At 43.6% G+C, this 20,454-nt stretch overlaps 1 protein-coding gene across 1 annotated transcript in view; it reads right to left on the reverse strand.

Annotated features, from left to right (window-relative positions):
- The window catches only part of LOC106568434 (inactive tyrosine-protein kinase PRAG1), a 35,959-nt gene extending 15,981 nt beyond the window's left edge, over window positions 1–19,978 (reverse strand). The window contains exons 1-3 of the mRNA XM_014138761.2: window positions 19,701–19,978; window positions 15,425–15,778; window positions 13,458–15,247 (exon numbers count right to left, since the gene is read on the reverse strand). Of these exons, the coding sequence (XP_013994236.2) occupies window positions 13,458–15,247; window positions 15,425–15,679 (2,045 nt within the window). The 5' untranslated portion in view covers window positions 15,680–15,778; window positions 19,701–19,978. The remainder of the gene's footprint in view (window positions 1–13,457; window positions 15,248–15,424; window positions 15,779–19,700) is intronic.
- Window positions 19,979–20,454: the final 476 nt, after the last annotated feature.

Genomic DNA, 20,454 nt, shown 5'->3' on the forward strand with positions numbered 1-20,454 from the left:
TAGTAGCTAGGTGACTTTATAGATGATGGCTAGCTAGGCGACTTTATAGATGATGGCTAGCTAGTAGCTAGGTGACTTTATAGATGATGGCTAGCTAGTACCTAGGTGACTTTATAGATGATGGCTAGCTAGTACCTAGGTGACTTTATAGATGATGGCTAGCTAGTAGCTAGGTGACTTTAAAAGTAGGCCGCAGTCTCCACCACCTCTCCTGTCTGGTCGTCATGTGAATAATGGTTTCGATAAAAAAAAGGTCATTTTCACAAACAATCTTTGAAACCTTGTTTATCATGGCATTGCTTCCATTAGATCTTCAGGTAGATATCTGTCTGATAAATAGCCAGTGCCAGACTGAGTAATAGTGTACATTTACATCTACCTTGGATGTAAAACAGTTCATCACGCCTGACATCAGATCAAGATAATAATAGCAGCTCTTTCATCTCTTTCAACCAGCACTATACTGTAACACATAGCATATACACTGAGTGTACAAACATTAGGTACACCTTCCTAATATTGAGTTGCACTGCCTAAATTCATCGGGGAATGGACTCTACAAGGTGTCGAAAGCGTTCCACAGGGATGCTGGCCCATGACTCTAATTCCTCCCACAGTTGTGTCAAGTTGGCTGGATGTCCTTTGGGTGGTGGACCATTCTTGATACACAGGAAACTGTTGAGCGTGAAAAACCCAGCAGTGTTGCAGTTCTTGACACAATCAAACCGGTGTGCCTGGCACCTACTACCAAACCCCGTTCAAAGGCATCTTTTGTCCTGCCCATTCACCCTCAATGGCACACATACACAATCCATGTCTCAATTGTCTCCAGGCTTAAAAATCCTTCTTTAACCGGTCTCCTCCCTTCATCTACACTGATTGAAGTGGATTTACCAAGTGACAACAATAAGGGATCATAGCTTTTACCTGAATTTAGCTGGTCAGATTGTCATGGAAAGAGCAGGTGTTCCTAATGTTTTATAAATTAAGTTACTACCACTGGGTAACATATATAAAAACCATTTCTCTCCCAGGTCATGATGAACATTTCCATTGAACAATGAACCAAAACAATTCAGACAATTGTATGCCTGAAAGAGGAAGTGGAATAGGGAATAGGACCAGGGAAGGACAGCTCTGGCTGAAATAGATTACTGAGAACATGATCTGTTTACAGAGCAAAGGGCGACCTTGGCAAGTAGCAGAGAGTGGTAGAGGATGACATGAGGGTTAGATACAGAGTGGTAGAGGATGATATGAGGGTTAGATACAGAGTGGTAGAGGATGATATGAGGGTTAGATACAGAGTGGTAGAGGATGAGATGAGGGTTAGATACAGAGTGGTAGAGGATGATATGAGGGTTAGATACAGAGTGGTAGAGGATGATATGAGGGTTAGATACAGAGTGGTAGAGGATGATATGAGGGTTAGATACAGGTGGTAGAGGATGATATGAGGGTTAGATACAGAGTGGTAGAGGATGAGATGAGGGTTAGATACAGAGTGGTAGAGGATGAGATGAGGGTTAGATACAGAGTGGTAGAGGATGATGAGAGTTAGATACAGAGTGGTAGAGGATGATGAGGGTTAGATGAGTAATCAAGTACTCAAACAGACTTCAAAGCTCGATCTGTAAACATTGACTATTTGGTGGAATGTGTTTTGTGGCTGACCGAACAGGAAAGTGAAATTTAGTCTCAAAGACAACGATAACTTGCTTTGACTCTCGTGCTCCGTTTGCACCAGGGGCGTAGCCAGATTATTATTTTTTTGGATAGGCCTAGAAAAATGTGGATAGGCATTTGTTCTACTTGTTTATTACATTTATTTTGCGATGTGGACCGTATATTATTTCGTAATACAATCATTTTATACTAGTGCATAGTACTTGGAGCAACCTCGTTACATATACAAATAATGAACTATCCCAGCATATTAAAATAAGACAGTAACGTTAGACCAGTTGCCTAGAACATGAAACTCATCTTCAGGCGCATTTTAATCTCGATGGGCAAACAAACGTAATCTGTCGGTGGACCTACTGCAGGTTTAACCTCGCCCGCAGAATGAAGAACGAGAGGAGACGGTGGGGTAGGCAAGCATGTCTGGCTCAACGTGGCATTGGTGGTTGTGATGGCGATTGTGGTTGTTTCTATCCTGGCGCCACCTGTTAATGTCTCATTCTGGAAGCTATCGGTAAATTGATACAAATTATTTTCTGGCACACACTCTTTCCTCCAGACGTCTTTTTTTGAAAAACCTAGCGATCGACATTTGGTTTGTCATTGCTAGAACTACTAAATTACCTTAGCTGGTGAGTCAATTCGAGGAAGCTAGCGTGGTAGAGCTTGCTAGTTTATGCGCTACAAAGTGTATCCACGTGACGTTGCCAGGTTGTTCAGGTAAACCACCGTATGATTTTTTTCTAAATGGAACCAATAGTCGGAAGCCAACCTGATTGTCGCTGACTATTTCTTTGTTACATTATATTAAAATTATAGATTAAAATAAATCTCACATGCATTTATTAAAAAATAATGTAATAAAACAAATAAAAACATTTATATTGAATAATAATAAACTTTTTTGGGGTAGGCCTGAGATCAAACTGGGTAGGCCACGGACTTTCTCCCATTGTTCTCTGCAGATCCTCTCAAGCTCTGTCAGGTTGGATGGGGAGCGTCGCTGCACAGCTATTTTCAGGACCCTCCAGAGACATTCGATCGAGTTTAAGTCCGGGCTCTGGCTGGGCCATTCAAGGACATTGAGACTTGTCCCAAAGTCACTCCGGTGTTGTCTTGGCTGTGTGCTTAGGGTCATTGTCCTGTTGGAAGGTGAACCTTCGCCCCAGTTTGAGGTCCTGTTCGCTTTGGAGAATGTTTTCATCAAGGATCTCTGTACTTTGCTCCGTTCATCCTTCCCTTAATCCTGACTAGTCTCCCAGTCCCTGCCATTGAAAAACATCTCCAGAGCATGATGCTGCCACTATCATGCTTCACCGTAGGTATGGTGCCAGGTTTCCTCCAGATGTGATGCTTGGCATTCAGGCCAAAGAAATCAATCTTTGTTTCACCTGACCAGAGAATCTTGTTTCTCATGGTCTGAGAGTTTTTAGGTGCCTTTTGGCAAACTCCAAGCGGGCTGCCAGGTGCCTTCCATCTGGCCACTCTACCATAAAGGCCGGCTTGGTAGGGTGCTGCAGAGATGCTTGTCCTTCTGGAAGGTTCTCCCATCTCCACAGAGGAACTCTAGAGCTTTGTCAGTGTTCTCCCCCGATTGCTCAGTTTGGCCAGGCAGCCAGCTCTAGGAAGAGTCTTGGTGGTTCCAAACTTCTTCTATTTAAGAATGTGGAAGCACTGTGTTCTTGGGGACCTTCAATGCTGCAAACATTTTTTTGGTAGCCTTCCCCAGATCTGTGCCTCGACACAATCCTGTCTCGGAGCTCTACGGACAATTCCTTCAACCTCATGGCTTGGTTTTTGCTCTGACATGCACTGTCAACTGTGTGACCATATATTGACAGGTGTGTGCGCCTTTCTAAATCAAGTCCAATCAATTGAATTTACCACAGGTGGACTCCAATCAAGTTGTAGAAACATCAAGGATGATCAATGAAAACAGGAAGCACCTGAGCTCAATTTCGAGTCTCATAGCAAAAGGTCTTAATACTTATGTAAATAAGGTATCCGTTTTTTATTTTTTAAATCCTGTTTTAGCTTTGTCGTTATGGGGTATTGTGATGCCATTATGGGGTATTGTGTGTAGATGGATTGAATAAAAAAATCCTCAATTTTAGAATAAGGCTGTAACGTAACAAAATGTGCAAAAAGTCAAGGTTCTGAATACTTTCCAAAGGCAAATTTTTTAAAATTCTGTTCAGGCTTCCTTCTTTTCACTGTCATTTAGGTTAGTATTGTGAAGTAACTAAAACGGAGGATGAATCAACAACATTGTTCTCCCATCACAGCCATTGAACTCCATCTGTTTAAAAGTCACCAGTGAATTCCCTGCATGGTTTACTTCCTCTCCAGCTACTGAGTTAGGAAGGATGTCTGTATCTTTGTAGTGACTGGGTGTATTGACACACCATCCAAAGTGTAATTAATAACTTTACCATGCTCCAAGGGATATTCAATGTCTGCGTTTTATTCTATTTTACCCATCTACCTATCGGTGCCCTTCTTTGCGAGGCATTGGAAAACCTCCCTGGTCTTTGTGGTTGAATCAATGTTTGAAATTCACTGCTCAACTGAGGGACCTTACAGATAATTGTATGTGTGGGGAACAGAGATGAGGTAGTCATTCAAATATCATGTTAAACACTATTATTGCACAAAGAGTGAGTCCATGGAACTTTTGTGACTTGTTACAGAATTCGAAAGGTTGCTTGTTCGAATCCCCGAGCCGGCAAGGTGGAAAAATCTGCAGTTCTGCCCCTGAGCAAGGCAGTTAACCCCCAATACAACTGCTCCCCGGGCACTGATAATGTGGATGTCGATTAAGGCAGCTCCCCACACCTCTGATTCAGAGGAGTTAAATGCGGAAGATGCATTCAGTTGTGCAACTTCCCTTTCCCCAGACTCCATGCAACTCATTATGGCAAATTTTACCATAACAAAGGGGTTGAATACTTACTGACTCAAGATATTTCAGCTTTTAATTTAATAAAATTGTAAACATTCCTAAAATCTTAATTCCACTTTGATATTATGGGGTATTGTGTGTAGGTCAGTGACACAAAATGTAAACTTAATCCATTTTTTTTTAATGTAGGCTGTAACAACATTTTTGGGATAAAGTCAAGTGGTGTGAATACTTTCTGAAGGCACTGTAAATATTAATATCCATAGGAGGTCTGTGCTGCTGTAAACAACAATAGAGAAGCCAACTCCTATAATGATACAATGACATTATTATATAGTACCTTCTAGCTAGGGTTCCTGAATTCATTAATGTCTCAGAAAATCCAATACAGATCTAGAACTGGCTGTTAATCAATACAGGGAAAGCAGAGTGAATGTTATGAAGTAGTAGTAGCAGCTTAATCAGCATCATCTTCCTCCTCCAATATGCTACCCTCCCACCATGACTGCCTTAAAAATAGCCTTCCTGTAGCCTCCTCCCAGCAGGACTTCAGCATCAACTAGCCAAGCTGTTAACTAAACATGGTGTTAGGCTAGAACAGTGGTTCCCAAACTTTTTATAGTCCCGTACCCCTTCAAACATTCAACGACCAGCTGCGTACCCCCTCTAGCACCAGGGTCAGCGCAATCTCAAATGTTGTTTTTTGCCATCATTGTAAGCCTGCCCCACTCTCAAATAGGTACGTGGTTGCAAAGTGCATCAGTTTCTTAACCGCCGATTTGCCAAGGCAGAATACTCTGAGCGCAGCCCAATCCAGAAATCAGGCAGTGGCTTATGATTCAATTCAATTTTCACAGAACCGCTCGTTGCAATTTCGATGAGGCTCTCTTGTTCAGATATTGGTAAGTGGACTGGAGGCAGGGCATGAAAGGGATAACAAATCCAGTTTGTGTCATCCGTTTCGGGAAAGTACCTGCGTAATTGCGCACCCAGCTCACTCAGGTGCTTCGGTATATCACATGTGACATTGTCCATAAACTTGAGTTAATTTGCACACAAAAAAATCATACAATGATGGAAAGACCTGTGTGTTGTCCTTGTTAATGTTGACAGAGAAGAGCTCCAACTTCTTAGTCATAGCCTTAAGTTTGTCCCGTACATAATATATAGTTGCGGAGAGTCCCTGTAATCCTAGATTCAGATCATTCAGGCGAAAAAAAACATCACCCAGATAGGCCAGTCGTGTGAGAAACTCATCATCATGCAAGCGGTCAGACAAGTGAAAATGATGGTCTATAAAGAAAACTTTAAGCTCGTCTCTCAATTCCAAAAAAATTGTGTCAATACTTTGCCCCTTGATAACCATCGCATATCTGTCTGTTGTAAAAGCGTTACATGGTCACTGCCCATATCATTGCATATTTTTTTTTACATTTTAGTCATTTTAGCAGATGCTCTTATCCAGAGCGACTTACAGTAGTGATTGCATACATTTCTTTTTTTCGTACTGGCCCCCCGTGGGAATCGAACCCACAACCCTGGCATTGCAAACACCATAGCAAACACCATGCTCTACCAACTGAGCCACAGGGAGTGGGATGCAGAATAATGCAGAAAATACAGGAGAGTTCAGGGGCCTTGCTTTAACAAAAGGTAACCATTTTTACTGTAGTGTCCAAAACATCTTTCAAGCTGTCAGGCATTCCCTTGGCAGCAAGAGCCTCTCGGTGGATGCTGCAGTGTACCCAAGTGGCGTCGGGAGCAACTGCTTGCACGCGCGTTACCACTCCACTATGTCTCCCTGTCATGGCTTTTGCGCCATCAGTACAGATACCAACATGAGCAGCAGCTACGATTGGCTACATACGGACCGTTAGTGGAATTCCCGGAAGAGAGTAATGGTTAATGTGATTGGATGTTAATTATTTAACTAGGCTACATGTATTTGACATTGTGTTGTTACTTCGCTGAACACTAGATGGTTTCATTTTATTTTTGGCAGTGAAACGAGGCGACTCAGGCGAGAAAATATAAAAATGGACTGTTTGAAAATGTGAAAAAAATAAATGTGAATCACATTTTTATTTGGCGTACCCCCGACGGCATTGCGCGTACGTACCCCAGTTTGGGAATATCTGGGCTAGAGGATAGAAATACAACGCTAACACAGCCGAATGAGCACTACCTGCTGTGGAGAGTACTGAACCACACAGTACTGAACCGCACAGTGACACAGTACTGAACCACACAGTACTGAACCACACAGTACTGAACCGCACAGTGACACAGTACTGAACCGCACAGTACTGAACCACACAGTGACACAGTACTGAACCACACAGTACTGAACCACACAGTACTGAACCACACAGTACTGAACCACACAGTACTGAACCACAGTGACACAGTACTGAACCACACAGTACTGAATCACAGTGACACAGTAAATCTTAAATCAAATCAAAGTTTGTCACGTGCGCCGACTACAACAGGTGAAATACAGTGAAATGCTTACTTACAGGCCCTAACCAAGAGTGCAATTTAAGTAAAAAATACGTATTAGGTGAACAATAGATAAGTAAAGAAATAAAAACAACAGTAAAGACAGTGAAAATAACAGTAGCAAGGCTTATTACAGTAGCGAGGCTATATACAGGCACCGGTTAGTCGGGCTAATTGAGTACTGAACTGCACAGTAACACAGTACTGAACCACACAGCACTGCTCGCACACTTTCTCTTTATAGCCTAGGGGCTCTATTCAGTCTGTCAAGCGGAAGTGTTACAGATCCCGAGATAGAAATGTAACGGTCATTTCGGATTGAGCCGAGATATACAGTCTCAGCTAAAGCGGGAACAGTCCATCACGCTGTAAAGATGGACTTCCTACATATAGAAGAATCCCTATCAATTTCATATGATCTCCGTGGGCCTAGTGAAGAATTGTCATATAACGTTTATCATGTATTACGTTTTAAAGAGGCATCAACACAACCAGTCGTGATGTTTTCATCCGATTGTCAAACAATCATTTAAAAAAAGGGCGCTCCTGTAGGTTACCCGCACACGTTTGTCTACTCAAAAAATTATTCCAGCATCAAAACAGTGCACTGTGCATCCGCAGTTTGATGAATAGAAAGAGACATCTGTTACAAAACACCTAAATGTGTATTATGTCATTCATACACAATTGATGCGTCCACTGCTGTCCCCACGCGTCTTGGCCACTCATCTCCGCCTTGTCAAAGTGTTCTCGTCAAACCACAATGCAATTTGGAGCACGTACCACCCTGGCCTCAAGTCAATTCACACATTTTTCATGCAGCTGACATGCAGTAATGTTAAATAATAGTGTAATATAGTTCTTGGCATTTTGTGTTAGTAATTGTGATAGGCTCACATTTTACCGGTACGGTGTACCCCCACTATTTATTTTGCCGGGAAGCCGTACCGGCTTACTTTCACCCGTTCAAATGTGGATTCTCTTGCTGTTGCATGCAGGGTAGTTTTTATACTATGGTAGAAGAATAGTGACCATTGTTTCATCAACGGGCGGGTCACATGGACAGCGGGCGGGTCACATGGACAGCGGGCGGGTCACATGGACAACGGGCGGGTCACATGGACAACGGGCGGGTCACATGGACAACGGGCGGGTCACATGGACAACATCCTTGCTGCCAAGGATATTACCGTACAGCCACAGGGCTCTCCTTCCTTCCCTCTTTCTTTCTTCCTCCCGATTTCTGAGTCCTCAAGGACTAGTCATGCTACCCGGATGGATATATCCCATTGAACATTCAGATACACCCCTACATCCTTCACCAGACCATCTTTCACCCCATCACCTCCAGCTCATCAGATGACTAGGGCTAAACCACACGGTACCCTATTCCCTAACCCTTGGCTCTGGTCAAAAGTAGTGCACTATAAATGGAATAGGGTGCCATTTGGGAAGCAACCTGTAAGCTCCACATCCACAAGCCATGGAGGAATAAACCTGGGAGGGAGGGGTGATGGCAGTTTATGTAAATCAGACAGGAGATGCCTGTATCTATCTGGGCAGCTGGCAGAAGGACATGGTTTCACACACAGTGCTGGGGCCAGGAGTCAGATAGGAGAGGCTGACTGACCTATAAGGAACTTCAACACTTTTCTGATGCATTGCAGTCACTTCAAACCAATACTTCCTTCAACTTGAAATACTGTCATAAGTACTGTCATAGCATTAAAAAAGTAAACATTGGCCGTTGATTACATCACTCTTTTACACGGTGGGGTCGCAGAGCAAAACAGTTTGGGAACACCTATTGTAGACAGTTAGCACTGTATAAGCTTCTGTAGTTTACAACCACTTTATGCAATACACATTTTCTGCTACTTGGCATTAAATCACTGTCTACTCTAGAGCAGGTCAAAAGCAGTAGATTGATGGTTAGGCTACAAGGTGTCAATCAGCTCATATCGGAAACCATTATTAGTTTGTTCAAAAGCTCTGTAAAAGGATTCGGCTAAAAGTCTCGTACAGTATCTCACACTGAAGTATCAGCGAAGGTCCAGGCATGACGGACATCCGACATGATCCCAGATCTGACGGTCGCTTTCAGTCCATGAAGTAACAACTCTCTCTCAACAAGAGACGGGTGTATTTAAAGTGTCTCTCCACAGGAAAAGCAATGTCACCTCCTTGCCAGGGACAGTTTGGTAGTTGCCCCGGGCAACAATCTGCTCTTCCAACCGAAAACACCCTCGTCCCATAATATTGGTGCTGAGCGAATAGTGCTTTTTGAAGTCGGTTCGGATTTGGTTCGATTATTACAAAATAATCATAGTTTTCCATTTCGATTACTTAAAAAAAAAAAATGCACTATGTGGGTTGAATGCTGTAAAACAGAATAAAACAATGAATAAAAGTAGTGACTGCCCATTACTGCTTATCACTTATTAACCATAATTTATTCACATTACTTTAATAAAATATATTTCAGTTGTGCATTTTACATTTGTTTTATTTGATGAATGTATTATTTAATTCCAAGTCATCAGCTCATCTCTATAGAGCTGTGGTTTGACAAATCACTATTTAGTAGTTCATCAAAGTAAATAAGGCTGATTACCAACGATCAATCCCCTAAATCATGTATTTTCAGGTAGCGATACCTCACGAAGCAACTGCTTTCTCAATTACGCATTCTTCTGTCTCTTTTACGCAGCATGCGTAAAAGAAACAGACCAGACAAGTAGGCGCGTAATGGATTATGGTCATTGTAGTTAGTTTAGCACAGAAAACGTGGTAATTATGTAAAATATTGGCCTACATCGCACAGTTCAGGCTTGATACAATTTATCTCTAGAAAAACAGAAAAAAACCAGAATGAAATGGAATTCAAATAATTGAACCAACATGGTCCAACAAAAAATAAACATTTCCGTTAAACGCTCAGCACTACATAATAAAACACACATACCATTTGGGGTAAGACTGTAGGCCACCCAAACAGTTTGGACCGACTGTCACTAAGGATAAAAGGACTGGTTCAAATGTATCACCTAACACGAGGATCTCACTGTGACCATGTTTGTTTGGTTCCTCACAGTGATCGAAAGAACTGTGATGCACCCATGAGAAGGACAGATTTCTCAACCATCTGTTTCTTTAAATGATTCATCACACAAAACGTTGCCTCGTCTGTGTTTGGTTGGTTTGCCCGTTTTCCTCCTTCACATCCCTGTGGAAATGCCACTGTATCACTAGTTGATTCTTAAAAATGGCACCCTTTTCCCTATATAATGCACTACATTTGACCAGAGCACTATGGGGCACTGGTCAAAAGTAGTGCACTATATAGGGGGGAAAACAGTGCCATTTGGGACACACTACACTGTATGTTTGTCTTCTACTTCCCTGTGTTACACTGTTCTCAAAGGCGTTTCTAAGACACTGTCTTGTTGGGATTTAGGTCTGTTCAAGATGTTTCCTGAATGTATTATGTGAACTGTGAGGTTTAATCTGCTGCCATGTTAAAAGGACACTTCATTGTAGTCTACGTGAGGGCTGAAACAGCTCCAGGGCGTTTGTTTAAAGACAATAAGCTTTCTGGCTTGGCACAGGCAGGTCAGACCAAGACTACAGTATTACCCTCAACAGTTAAGCTCTGGGAAAACAAATATGATCAGAATACCCAAAAGCAGGACATCGCTAGGGCACGTTCCCACATGAGTCTCTAGAAAGTGTATTTTTACAAGCACAGCAGCAGCATGCTAGCAATATCATAATATAAAATGGGAGAGATGCATCAGCTTACTAGTATTACAGCCAAAATAAAGGTCTGGGAAACGCCATCAGCAACAGGGGTGATAGTGTTCCCTACAGCCAGCCAAACGCCATCAGAAACAGCCAGCCAAACGCCATCAGAAACAGCCAGCCAAACGCCATCAGAAACAGGGGTGATGGTGTTCCCTACAGCCAGCCAAACGCCATCAGAAACAGGGGTGATGGTGTTCCCTATAGCCAGCCAAACAACATCAGAAACAGGGGTGATGGTGTTCCCTATAGCCAGCCAAACGCCATCAGAAACAGGGGTGATGGTGTTCCCTATAGCCAGCCAAAACAGGAGCTGTTCCCAAGACCAATTAGTTTAGTTTCTAATGTCAAACTTTAACAGTTGCCAAAGAATTAAGAGGAAAAGTCACAGGGATTTTTTTATTGGGATCATCTTGATGCCTGAAATGATCTTACTCCCCAAGGACTTACATAGTATTAGGCTAAGTTAGAGAATACCACCACAACAGCTTCCCTGCAGGTTAAAACAGACATTAGATGTTGTTGAGATAGTAATCTACACAGTGAACCAGCACAGCCTTGTTTATCAAACGCCTGAATCTCTGAAAGGACTTGAGGAGTACACAGTTGTATTCTAAACCCTAAAACATACCCGATAAAACAAGGCTTATTTTAGAAAGTGCCCATTTGAAGTCAACATGCTGGTGAACTATTTGTCTCCTTCTGGTTTAGGTCTGAGAGTCAGAAAGCTTAATAACATGTAGTAGCGATCTGAAGCCCTGTGGTCTAAACAGTACAGGGGAATGGCACTAGGTTATTCTATACAGTCATGTTATGTCTGTGCATAGATAGGCCACAACTTTCTCAGTGTCAAAAATATTAGAAAGTCAATTACAATCTGAGATACATTAACATCTTAGTTAAATGCAGATCATTGACAAGGTTATCTTTGTGTGTGTGCCTGTCAGTGTCAATGAGACAAAAGGCACAAGGACTCTTTTACCAGTCCCATCTATTGTGTGGTGGCCAAAACAAACTTACAAATGTGACAGGGAATATTTTTACAGCCCATGTTGTTCTTGAAATGACAGTGAAAAGTTAAGACTACTACAAATGGAACAAGGAATGCATTGAGACTGGTTCCGGAACAGTCGGAATGATCCTTAGGGTTCTAGACTGAGAATGGAGGCTGATACCGGCTGAATAATCTCACTATGAAAGGAGAGATCACAGTAGGCAGTCAGCCCTCAAGTTGCATCACTGCAAAAACAAGGGAGCATCATTTAATCATCACACAGAGAGAGAGAGAGAGAGAGAGAGAGAGAGAGAGAGAGAGAGAGATACAGAGAGTTAGCGAGTTAGCGAGCGAGAGAAGTGTTAGCGAGCGAGAGAAGTGTTAGCGAGCGAGAGAAGTGTTAGCGAGCGAGAGAAGTGTTAGCGAGCGAGAGAGAGGTTTTTTTGTTCTCACTTTTGTTTATTTCATTTGCTTTGGCACATGTTTCCCATGCCAATAAAGGCCCCTTTGAATTGAATTGACAGAAAGAGATAGACAGTCAAGAGAGACAGAACAAGGGCATCAACCATGTGGCTGCTAAGCTGAAAATATTCATAAAAACACAGTTGAGATTCCCCAAATAGTCAGTGAATACTTAATAAATCAAACAGCAAAAACTTTCAGAGTACAAAGAACATCTAAAATATCCACACGACATTAACCAACTGTTAATACCTTATTTCATTACTTAACTTATACAGCTTCGCATGACTGTATCCACCTGTGGAATAGTAGCTGTAGTGAGTGACTGGGACCTGGTGGCAGGTTAAGGCCAGTAACCGAAAGGTCGCTGGTTCAAATCCCTGAGCTGACTAGGTGACAAATCTGCCGATGTGCCCTTGAGCAAGGCACTTACGTTAACCCTAATTGCTCCTGTAAGTCGCTCTGGATAAGAGCGTCTGCTAAACGACTAAAATGTAAATCACATCTAAAGGATGAAATACCCTTTGAAGTTGAACAGAAATACATTTTCCCCATTAGAAAATGAGAATCCAATTCATGATGGATGAAGTTCATTACTGTCGTGCTATAAAGAATTACACTATTGCTGGCAAGCAGCACCATCCAGTACACGGGGTAAGTGAGGAGTCTAAAAACCAATAATGAACATTACAGATGAAAGTTATTTCTGTTATGATACATTACATTCACTTAAAATATTGTCACATCAATATGGAGTAGCCATCCATTTCCAACTGAAATCACTAAACTTAACAACTCAATTACAATACTCTATATTAATTAAACAAGTAAACTATAAAGACAAGCAAACCTACTTTGTCAAGAATGAGTGATTTTCATTTTGTCATCCATGGCTTTTCTGTTTCTCAACATCATTCATTCTACACTCTCAGGAATACCACCCAAAACTCAGTGTGAATAAAATACAGGTACCGTATTTCACAAGAGTGACTAAACTACAAAGAATCACAAAACGAATTCACTACAGTAGAATGTTCATTCTACACTGTCAGGAATGCCATCCATAGCCCGTAGTTCAGTCAGTGTTTAAAACCAAAAGGCCCAGGTTCTTACCTGTGGTGTTTCTTAGGGGGAGGGGGTGGTGGAGTGGGGTCATGGCTTGAACTCTTCCCCTCTGCTGAGAGCTGCTCCGTTCTGGAGAGAGACGACAGAGTCGACTTGGCCAACATGCTCCCGCTATGTTTGCCCTCCTCCGTGCTGCCGCTGCTGCAGCCTGCCTGCTTCTGACTGGCACTATTGTTGGCCGCGGTGCCTGGCAGGGTCTGGGTGCTGCCCTGCTGGCCCTCGCTGCCCTGTGTCACCCCCGTGGGTCTCCAGTCACTGGCGTCTCTCCAGACAGCCGCCCTATTGATGAGCCCCGTCACCCTGCTCTGAGAGGCACTCTCCTGAGCATGGCCCTCTTCTGTCTCCTCCTCCTCCTCGATCCGGCCCTCCCAGTTCCAGGGAGTGGTGTGGAGCTTGTGCCTCCGGACCTCAGACGAGGCTGAGCTGTGGGGCTCCATCTGGGGCTTCACCTGCACCTGGACGTCCCTGGAAGACGGTGATAAAACCAGAGTCTGTATGCTGAGCTCAGGCAACGGGGAGATGGAGGTCCCCGGGAGCGGTTTGGGCGATCGGTTGTTCCTCTTGGGCGGTATAGGGGGGCTGTTCTGTGGTTTGGGCTGGAGGGAAGCAGGGAAACCTGGGGATGATGTCTCTGTTACAGAGGAGCTGGAGGGCCACTTGAAAGCTGGGCTGCCGGGGTTACTGAGGGCCGTGGGGCTGAAGTCAGGCCACTGGGTGCTGACAGCCGAGTCCGGGCTGCTCAGATAGAATGTCCGGTTGTTCTCCTCAGTATGAGCAGCCCGGATGGTTATCTTGGCCCTCTGGTTCTGACCCTCTTCTGTGAGCTCCACCTCCAGCTCGGAGTGCTGTTTTTGGGCCTGGACCTTCCCGTTCCCTCCTCCAGCGCTCTGAGGCCTCCTCTTCCTCTTGGTGCTCTCAGCATAGATGGGTTCTGACGACAGCGTCTGTCCGTCTGAGGGAGAGCTGGCTGACAAGGCTGAGAGGCTCTGAGGAATGGGACTATCTGGCCCAGCCAGTCCGAAGCCATCCGGCCCTGTGAGAGAGTCTGTGCTGCTGCGATAGGAGCAAGAGTCTGACAGAGACAGAGTACTAGGCTCGGAGAGGAAGGAGCCGGTTCGGCCTCCTCCACAGGACTGGAGGTTGTGCCCTAGAGGCCCTGGAGATGCCCCTGAGCCCAGGGTGGTTAAGGATGGGATGGGAGATGTACTGGACTTGTTGGTGTTCCCAGACGTAAGGCCCCCATTACTAGGGGCGGTTGTGGTGTTGATAAGACCGTTACCGATGCCGTTACCAGCTGTTGTTGTTACCGTGGCAATGATGTTGATAGCAATACCCAGAGGTGCTTTCACTTCCTGGATGGCCTGGACTGTGGAAGACCCTCTAGTGGTGGTCACCATGCGGACGCCATGTCCGTTGCAAGTACTCTTGGTGGTTTTGGTGGTCTTGGTGATCTGTTGCCTGTAGGATGAGTCACTGTTGCTATTCCCTTTCTCCAGACTGTGAGGCCCTCGGCTGTGTCCGTCCTCCTGGGTCACTAAGACACTGCTGATGATCGTACTAGAGTCCTTCTGGAGGGCTGAGGGAGACAGAGAAGACCGGGGGCTGATGGGACCGGGGGAGAAACGGCTGCAGGGGTAGTCTGTCTTCTCAGGGCCTGTAGTACTCTGTAGTACGGCCTCTCTCAGGGCCTTGTCACAACCTTTACTGTCTATGTAGATAGGGGACAGGCCCAACATCTTCTTAAGGCCCAGTCGGTCCACTGGGCTCTTCAGATTGTCCTGAGGGGAAACGTATTGAGGGGAAATACAATTCAAGGTTATAGAAAGCATACAGACATTATTGAATCACTTCACATTAAGTGACTCTAAAACCTATGGGTTTTATTCTAGATGTACTTAGTTAAATGCAAAGGCATACAGAGTCATACATTTGTATTTGAGTTAGTGAGATCTAACCTGTTCTATGTTCATGTTGAGGTCTGCCAGCATCTCGCTGGAGTCAGGGAGCATCATGGTGGGGCGAACGGCGATGGTGGGTTTGGAGTAGGGCACGGTCACTCCCTCCTCCTCCTCTCCCCCCAGACTGGTCCTCAGGGCACCACAGGGCACTATGCTGCCCCCGCTGGCACGGTGGGCGCTAAGCGGATGGAAGCAGTTCTTACACGAGCCGGGTTTCCACACGTGTTCTGAAAACTCACCGCAGGCCGACATGTTTGTCCAAAACGTATAGTTGATGTCACTGTAGGTGGGAGATGGGATGATCCGACATGGTTCCTAGTTGTACACAGAAGCCTGGTGTCACATGAAACCCTGCAGAGAGGAGAGAAGAAATCAGAATAACAATGTGAATAGAATTGTATTTACTGTGGCGATTCTCATTTTAAAAGCACTGTTTCTTATCTGAATTCCTTGAGTTAATCAATAACTATCATAACACAAAGGAATGCTATTGAGAGCAAACCATGTTTGAGCTGAACATAACAGCGGTGGTTATGAACAAGACAAGTTCATTCCCCAATAGGTGGCCCAATGGAACAATTTGGCCCGGAGGTGATTTTATTTACCCGACCAAGTTCTAAGCAAAAATATATAAAATTAATAATAAAATTATTACATTTTCATTATTGGACATAAAAGACTAAAATCACCAGGAAATCAGGTCAAAGTGATTTTAATTTAAGAAATCTGTTCCCAAGTATTCCCACTCATAAATAAGCCATATGTGATCGTATCCCAATGTAATTAAGGTTTGAAATTATTCTGTTTTTGTCAAATACTATATTGGTTGGGATTCTTGTGGTCAATTTGCAGTGTACAAATTATTTATAATTATGTCCCCCCCCCCGACCATCTGCTCAAGGAAGAATCGACCAGGAGCTGGATGTAATTGGGGACTCATAGTTTACAGTGTTTCCTATACCCAGCAAATTTGTCAACCTGGAATCCCAGATCCCCTACAGGTACACGCCAAGACAACAGTCAGACAAATCGGTCACCTTTCTAGACTTTAACCCTCAACATTACACCATTCAGTTCTCTCTGTTGAATTACGAAATACAACTTCATTCATATCAACACAATAAAAATATCACTTTTAAGGAAAAGGTATTTGAGAGTTGGTTGTGGTGTTGCGTAATGATCAGTACTTGACACCCACTGATGAAAAGCACAAGGTGCAATACTTGGTTGCATCCCAATGGGCACCCTATTCCCTACATTGGTTAAAAGTACTGCACTAAAAAATTATGGCAGGTAGCCTAGTGGTTAGAGCGTTGGACTAGTAACCGGAAGGTTGCAAGATCGAATCACCGAGCTGAAAAAGGTACAAATCTGTTGTTCTGCCGCTGAACAAGGCAGTTAACCCACTGTTCCTAGGCCATCATTGTAAATAAGAATTTGTTCTTAACTGACTTGCCTAGTAAAATGTAGGGATTAGGGTGGCATTTTGGGACACAACCCTTTCCTCTGGTCTCCTCTGCCTATTAGAGCTAACATTATGTCTGTTTCAGGAAGCACCACAGCTGTCTGACTGCAGAGTAAACTACAATAGAAAGACTACAGTAAACAGCTCAGGATAATGATGCGTGTTTCATTGGTTCCACAATAATATTCTACGGATTCAATTTTCCCAGTGATTCTAACAAATTACTTATGGCCAAATCCATCAAGTGTCTGAATTTGTGTGGTCATGTGGTACCAGTAAGTTTAAACTATACCAGGCTTTAACCTCAACACGCTCCACCACTATCACTCCACTGCAGTGTTCTTTGTAACTTCAGATGCCTCTGAGCTCTGTCCTCGTTCCCAGGCTTCCTAAATTAGAGGGTCCTACTTTCTGTTAAGCCCACGTAACCCCCAGGAACATAAAGGCGTTTAGAATGCAGTCTCCTGTCGTGGAACGCCTCAAACATCCCAGAGGTCAGAATCCCAGAGGTCAGAATCCCAGAGGTCAGAATGCCTGGAATGTGGAGAGGCGCAAGTGTCAGACCACCACACCAGCAGCTCTTAACACCTCTCCCTGTGCAATTCATGTTAAAGACTGGAGGACAGTGAGAAAATCAACATGACTAGAGGGTTCGTCTGTCTTGTTTCTCCTAGGTGTCCCCCTCTGTCTTCACACAGAGCTAAATACCCAGAGACAAGCCTTGGAAATGGCACACAGCAGTATACATATCCCCACCACCTAAAGTCATTAATAAAGAAATACAGGGGATGTAGCCTTATATAAAAGCCGGTGGAATAACACAGATTACTAATTTAATATCAAACACTAGAAACTGGTATTGAGTTTCTAGCATTATAATATCTAGGGACCAACTATAGACATGGGTTGTAGGAGGGGAGTTTCTTGACTTAGTGAGATGCATGTTTACACCTACAGCATAATCTGATATTCCTTTGTTGTTTCTCTGACACAATAACAATCTGGAAAGCACTGGAAACAGCAATGATTGTTGTTTCAACTGTAGCTTATATTAAAATGTATGACTGATAGATGTATGGCACATGGTCGCCTTCTGAATGGTATAGTCAAATATGATCTTTTCAACTTTCTCATCAGCCTGGGTATCTACCTACAGTGCACTTGGAAAGTATTTAGACCCCTTACTGAATACTTATGTAAATGTGATATTTCAGTTTTTTTTATTTCTAAAAACCTGTTTTTGCTTTGTCATTATGGGGTATTGTGTGTAGATTGATGAGCGGGGAAGAAATATATTTTAGAATAAGGCTGTAACTGTGGAAAAGGTCAAGGGGTCTCTACTTAGACCAAATGCACTGTAACACCCAAAACAAAAACAAGACTGGACATGTGGTGAGAAGGAGTTTCATGTGAGGTTGTTGCACAGATTCTGAGTGTAGCCTACGCACTTTCTTCCTCAGTAAAAAAATGAAATTTCTATGTAGGCCTAGTCCTGTACTCTAACAACTATATACACGAGTACGGTCAAGAGTCATGACACAAATTCAAGTCTGGGCTTTCTGTCATATAGCTGTTAAGAATTTCAGATGTCAAAATGGGAAAACAATGAAAAAAAGTGATCAGCAGGCAAAGGTGACCTGCTGCATGGGTGAACTTTGTCATTCCGCCTCTTGGGGACATAATAAAAACCATCGTCTCTGTGAGTGCGAGTGTGTAATCAACTAGTGTTGCCTCTGCGCTGTAGCCTACCCCCTGCCGTCTCGGCCTAGCATGCAATAACACAACAGTGTCTGGAAGCCAAACTGCCTGACTCCTGTCGCCCTAACAACACAACACTACTGACCACACACACACACGCTGTATTATTTGCTCAGGGCTAGCCTGATGCAGCGGGGAATGCAACCTGTGTGACAATGTTTAGACTCAGGGGCAACATTTTGACAGTCATAGGCAGATAACGACAGAGGGGCAGGGCTTTGTCAAAGAAAGAACAGCTGAAAAAAACGGATTGGTTGACTTTTAAACTTCCAAGTTCAAAGTAGCCATGAAATACTTAAGGCAATATTGATATTATGTGAACAGTAATTCAAGTCTAACCACGCACGCACGCACGCACGCGCGCACATATGGGGGGGGTCTATGGATCGATACTTACATTCCTCGACTGTCTAATAAACGGAACAAAAACGATACATTACCAAATAGAGACATACATTCTCAACTCCATCACGGACGATTTACATCGAATTATCGCAAGGGTCTACAAGGCATTGCCACGCAGTGTTTGTTTCACGCGATGAATGAATTCCTGTGCTGAAGCGCCTGGTTGAACATCGAGACTGAATTCCCCATTCAGTTGATCGAGCATTGGAACACATTGCTCCCTTCTCTGGAATGTCTTATCATTCATTCCATTTCTGAAACAAGTGGGATGCCTATAGCCTCCTAGAGGACGTGCCTCGTTCCTGACAATATCTATAGATATATGTTGACATTTTCAAGCTCCTTATCCTTGCTCAGCCATGGTCTCAAATAACATGTTTCACTTGTAGTATCTAAATGCGTCCTCCTGGCTAAGCATTATCACCTGTGACATATTCCTACCCAATAAGGGGGTTCTTAGCCTGGTTATAAGGATGCAAAATACTAAGTAGACGGACAGCTATATGTTCAACAACCTATATAACGTTACATTAAACAAACAACGTTACTGGCTTAAATAAACGTAACTGTATATGCGAATCTATTGGTCGGAGAAAAGAGAAACGCGTCTCAGTTCTGTGGAAAGTGTAAAATGTTTTTGCTTACCTGAGGACTTCTCTCGTTCTTGACTTGCCTGGCAACCCCTTCTCCCTCCCCCAAAAAACTCAAAACAATGTAGGTCCCAAAAACAAATTGGTAAATGTTTATGTATTTATCCCACGTCCAACGCACCGATAGGTAGCTTGGGAAATGTGTGGAGTCCCAGCAGGCAGCTTTGATCTGCGGCTCTTGAAACGCACAGCGAGATGAACTGGTGGAGGAACGGGCGACTGGTGAGCATGAAGCCCTTCAGCCAGGGGCGGAGCTTCCTAGTTAAATGAATAAACTACTCGTTGAGTTGCAGACTAGTCCGGCCGCATTCAAGTGGTTGTAAAGTGGTTTCGGGTACTATTCAATTTAATTCAAAGGGGTTTTATTGGCATTTGAGACATATGTTTACATTGCCAAAGCCAGTGAAATAAACAATAAACAAATGTGAGAAGAAACACAAAACAACATCAACAAAAAAACATTAAAAAAATGTACAGTTAACATCGCAGTACAACTAGCTCACCTTCTGCTCTCAACCTCTGCTGAGCAACAGGAGAGGAGCGGTGTCGGCCCCCCCCCCTGATCCTCATTATGACCGGGGCCAAAGGAGGCCCAACTCCGCATTGTCAGTACCATTCAGTATCATCCCATTCCACAACTGAAAGCTGAAACATCACTGTCACCTCACCGAACAGAGCTTCCAACCACACCTGCACACCGTTTTTTATTTTATCTTTATTGTTTGTGTATCACTTTGTCAAAACAGCCA

This window comes from Salmo salar, chromosome ssa13 (assembly GCF_905237065.1).
Source record: "Salmo salar chromosome ssa13, Ssal_v3.1, whole genome shotgun sequence".
In the NCBI taxonomy this organism is placed as follows: domain Eukaryota; kingdom Metazoa; phylum Chordata; class Actinopteri; order Salmoniformes; family Salmonidae; genus Salmo; species Salmo salar.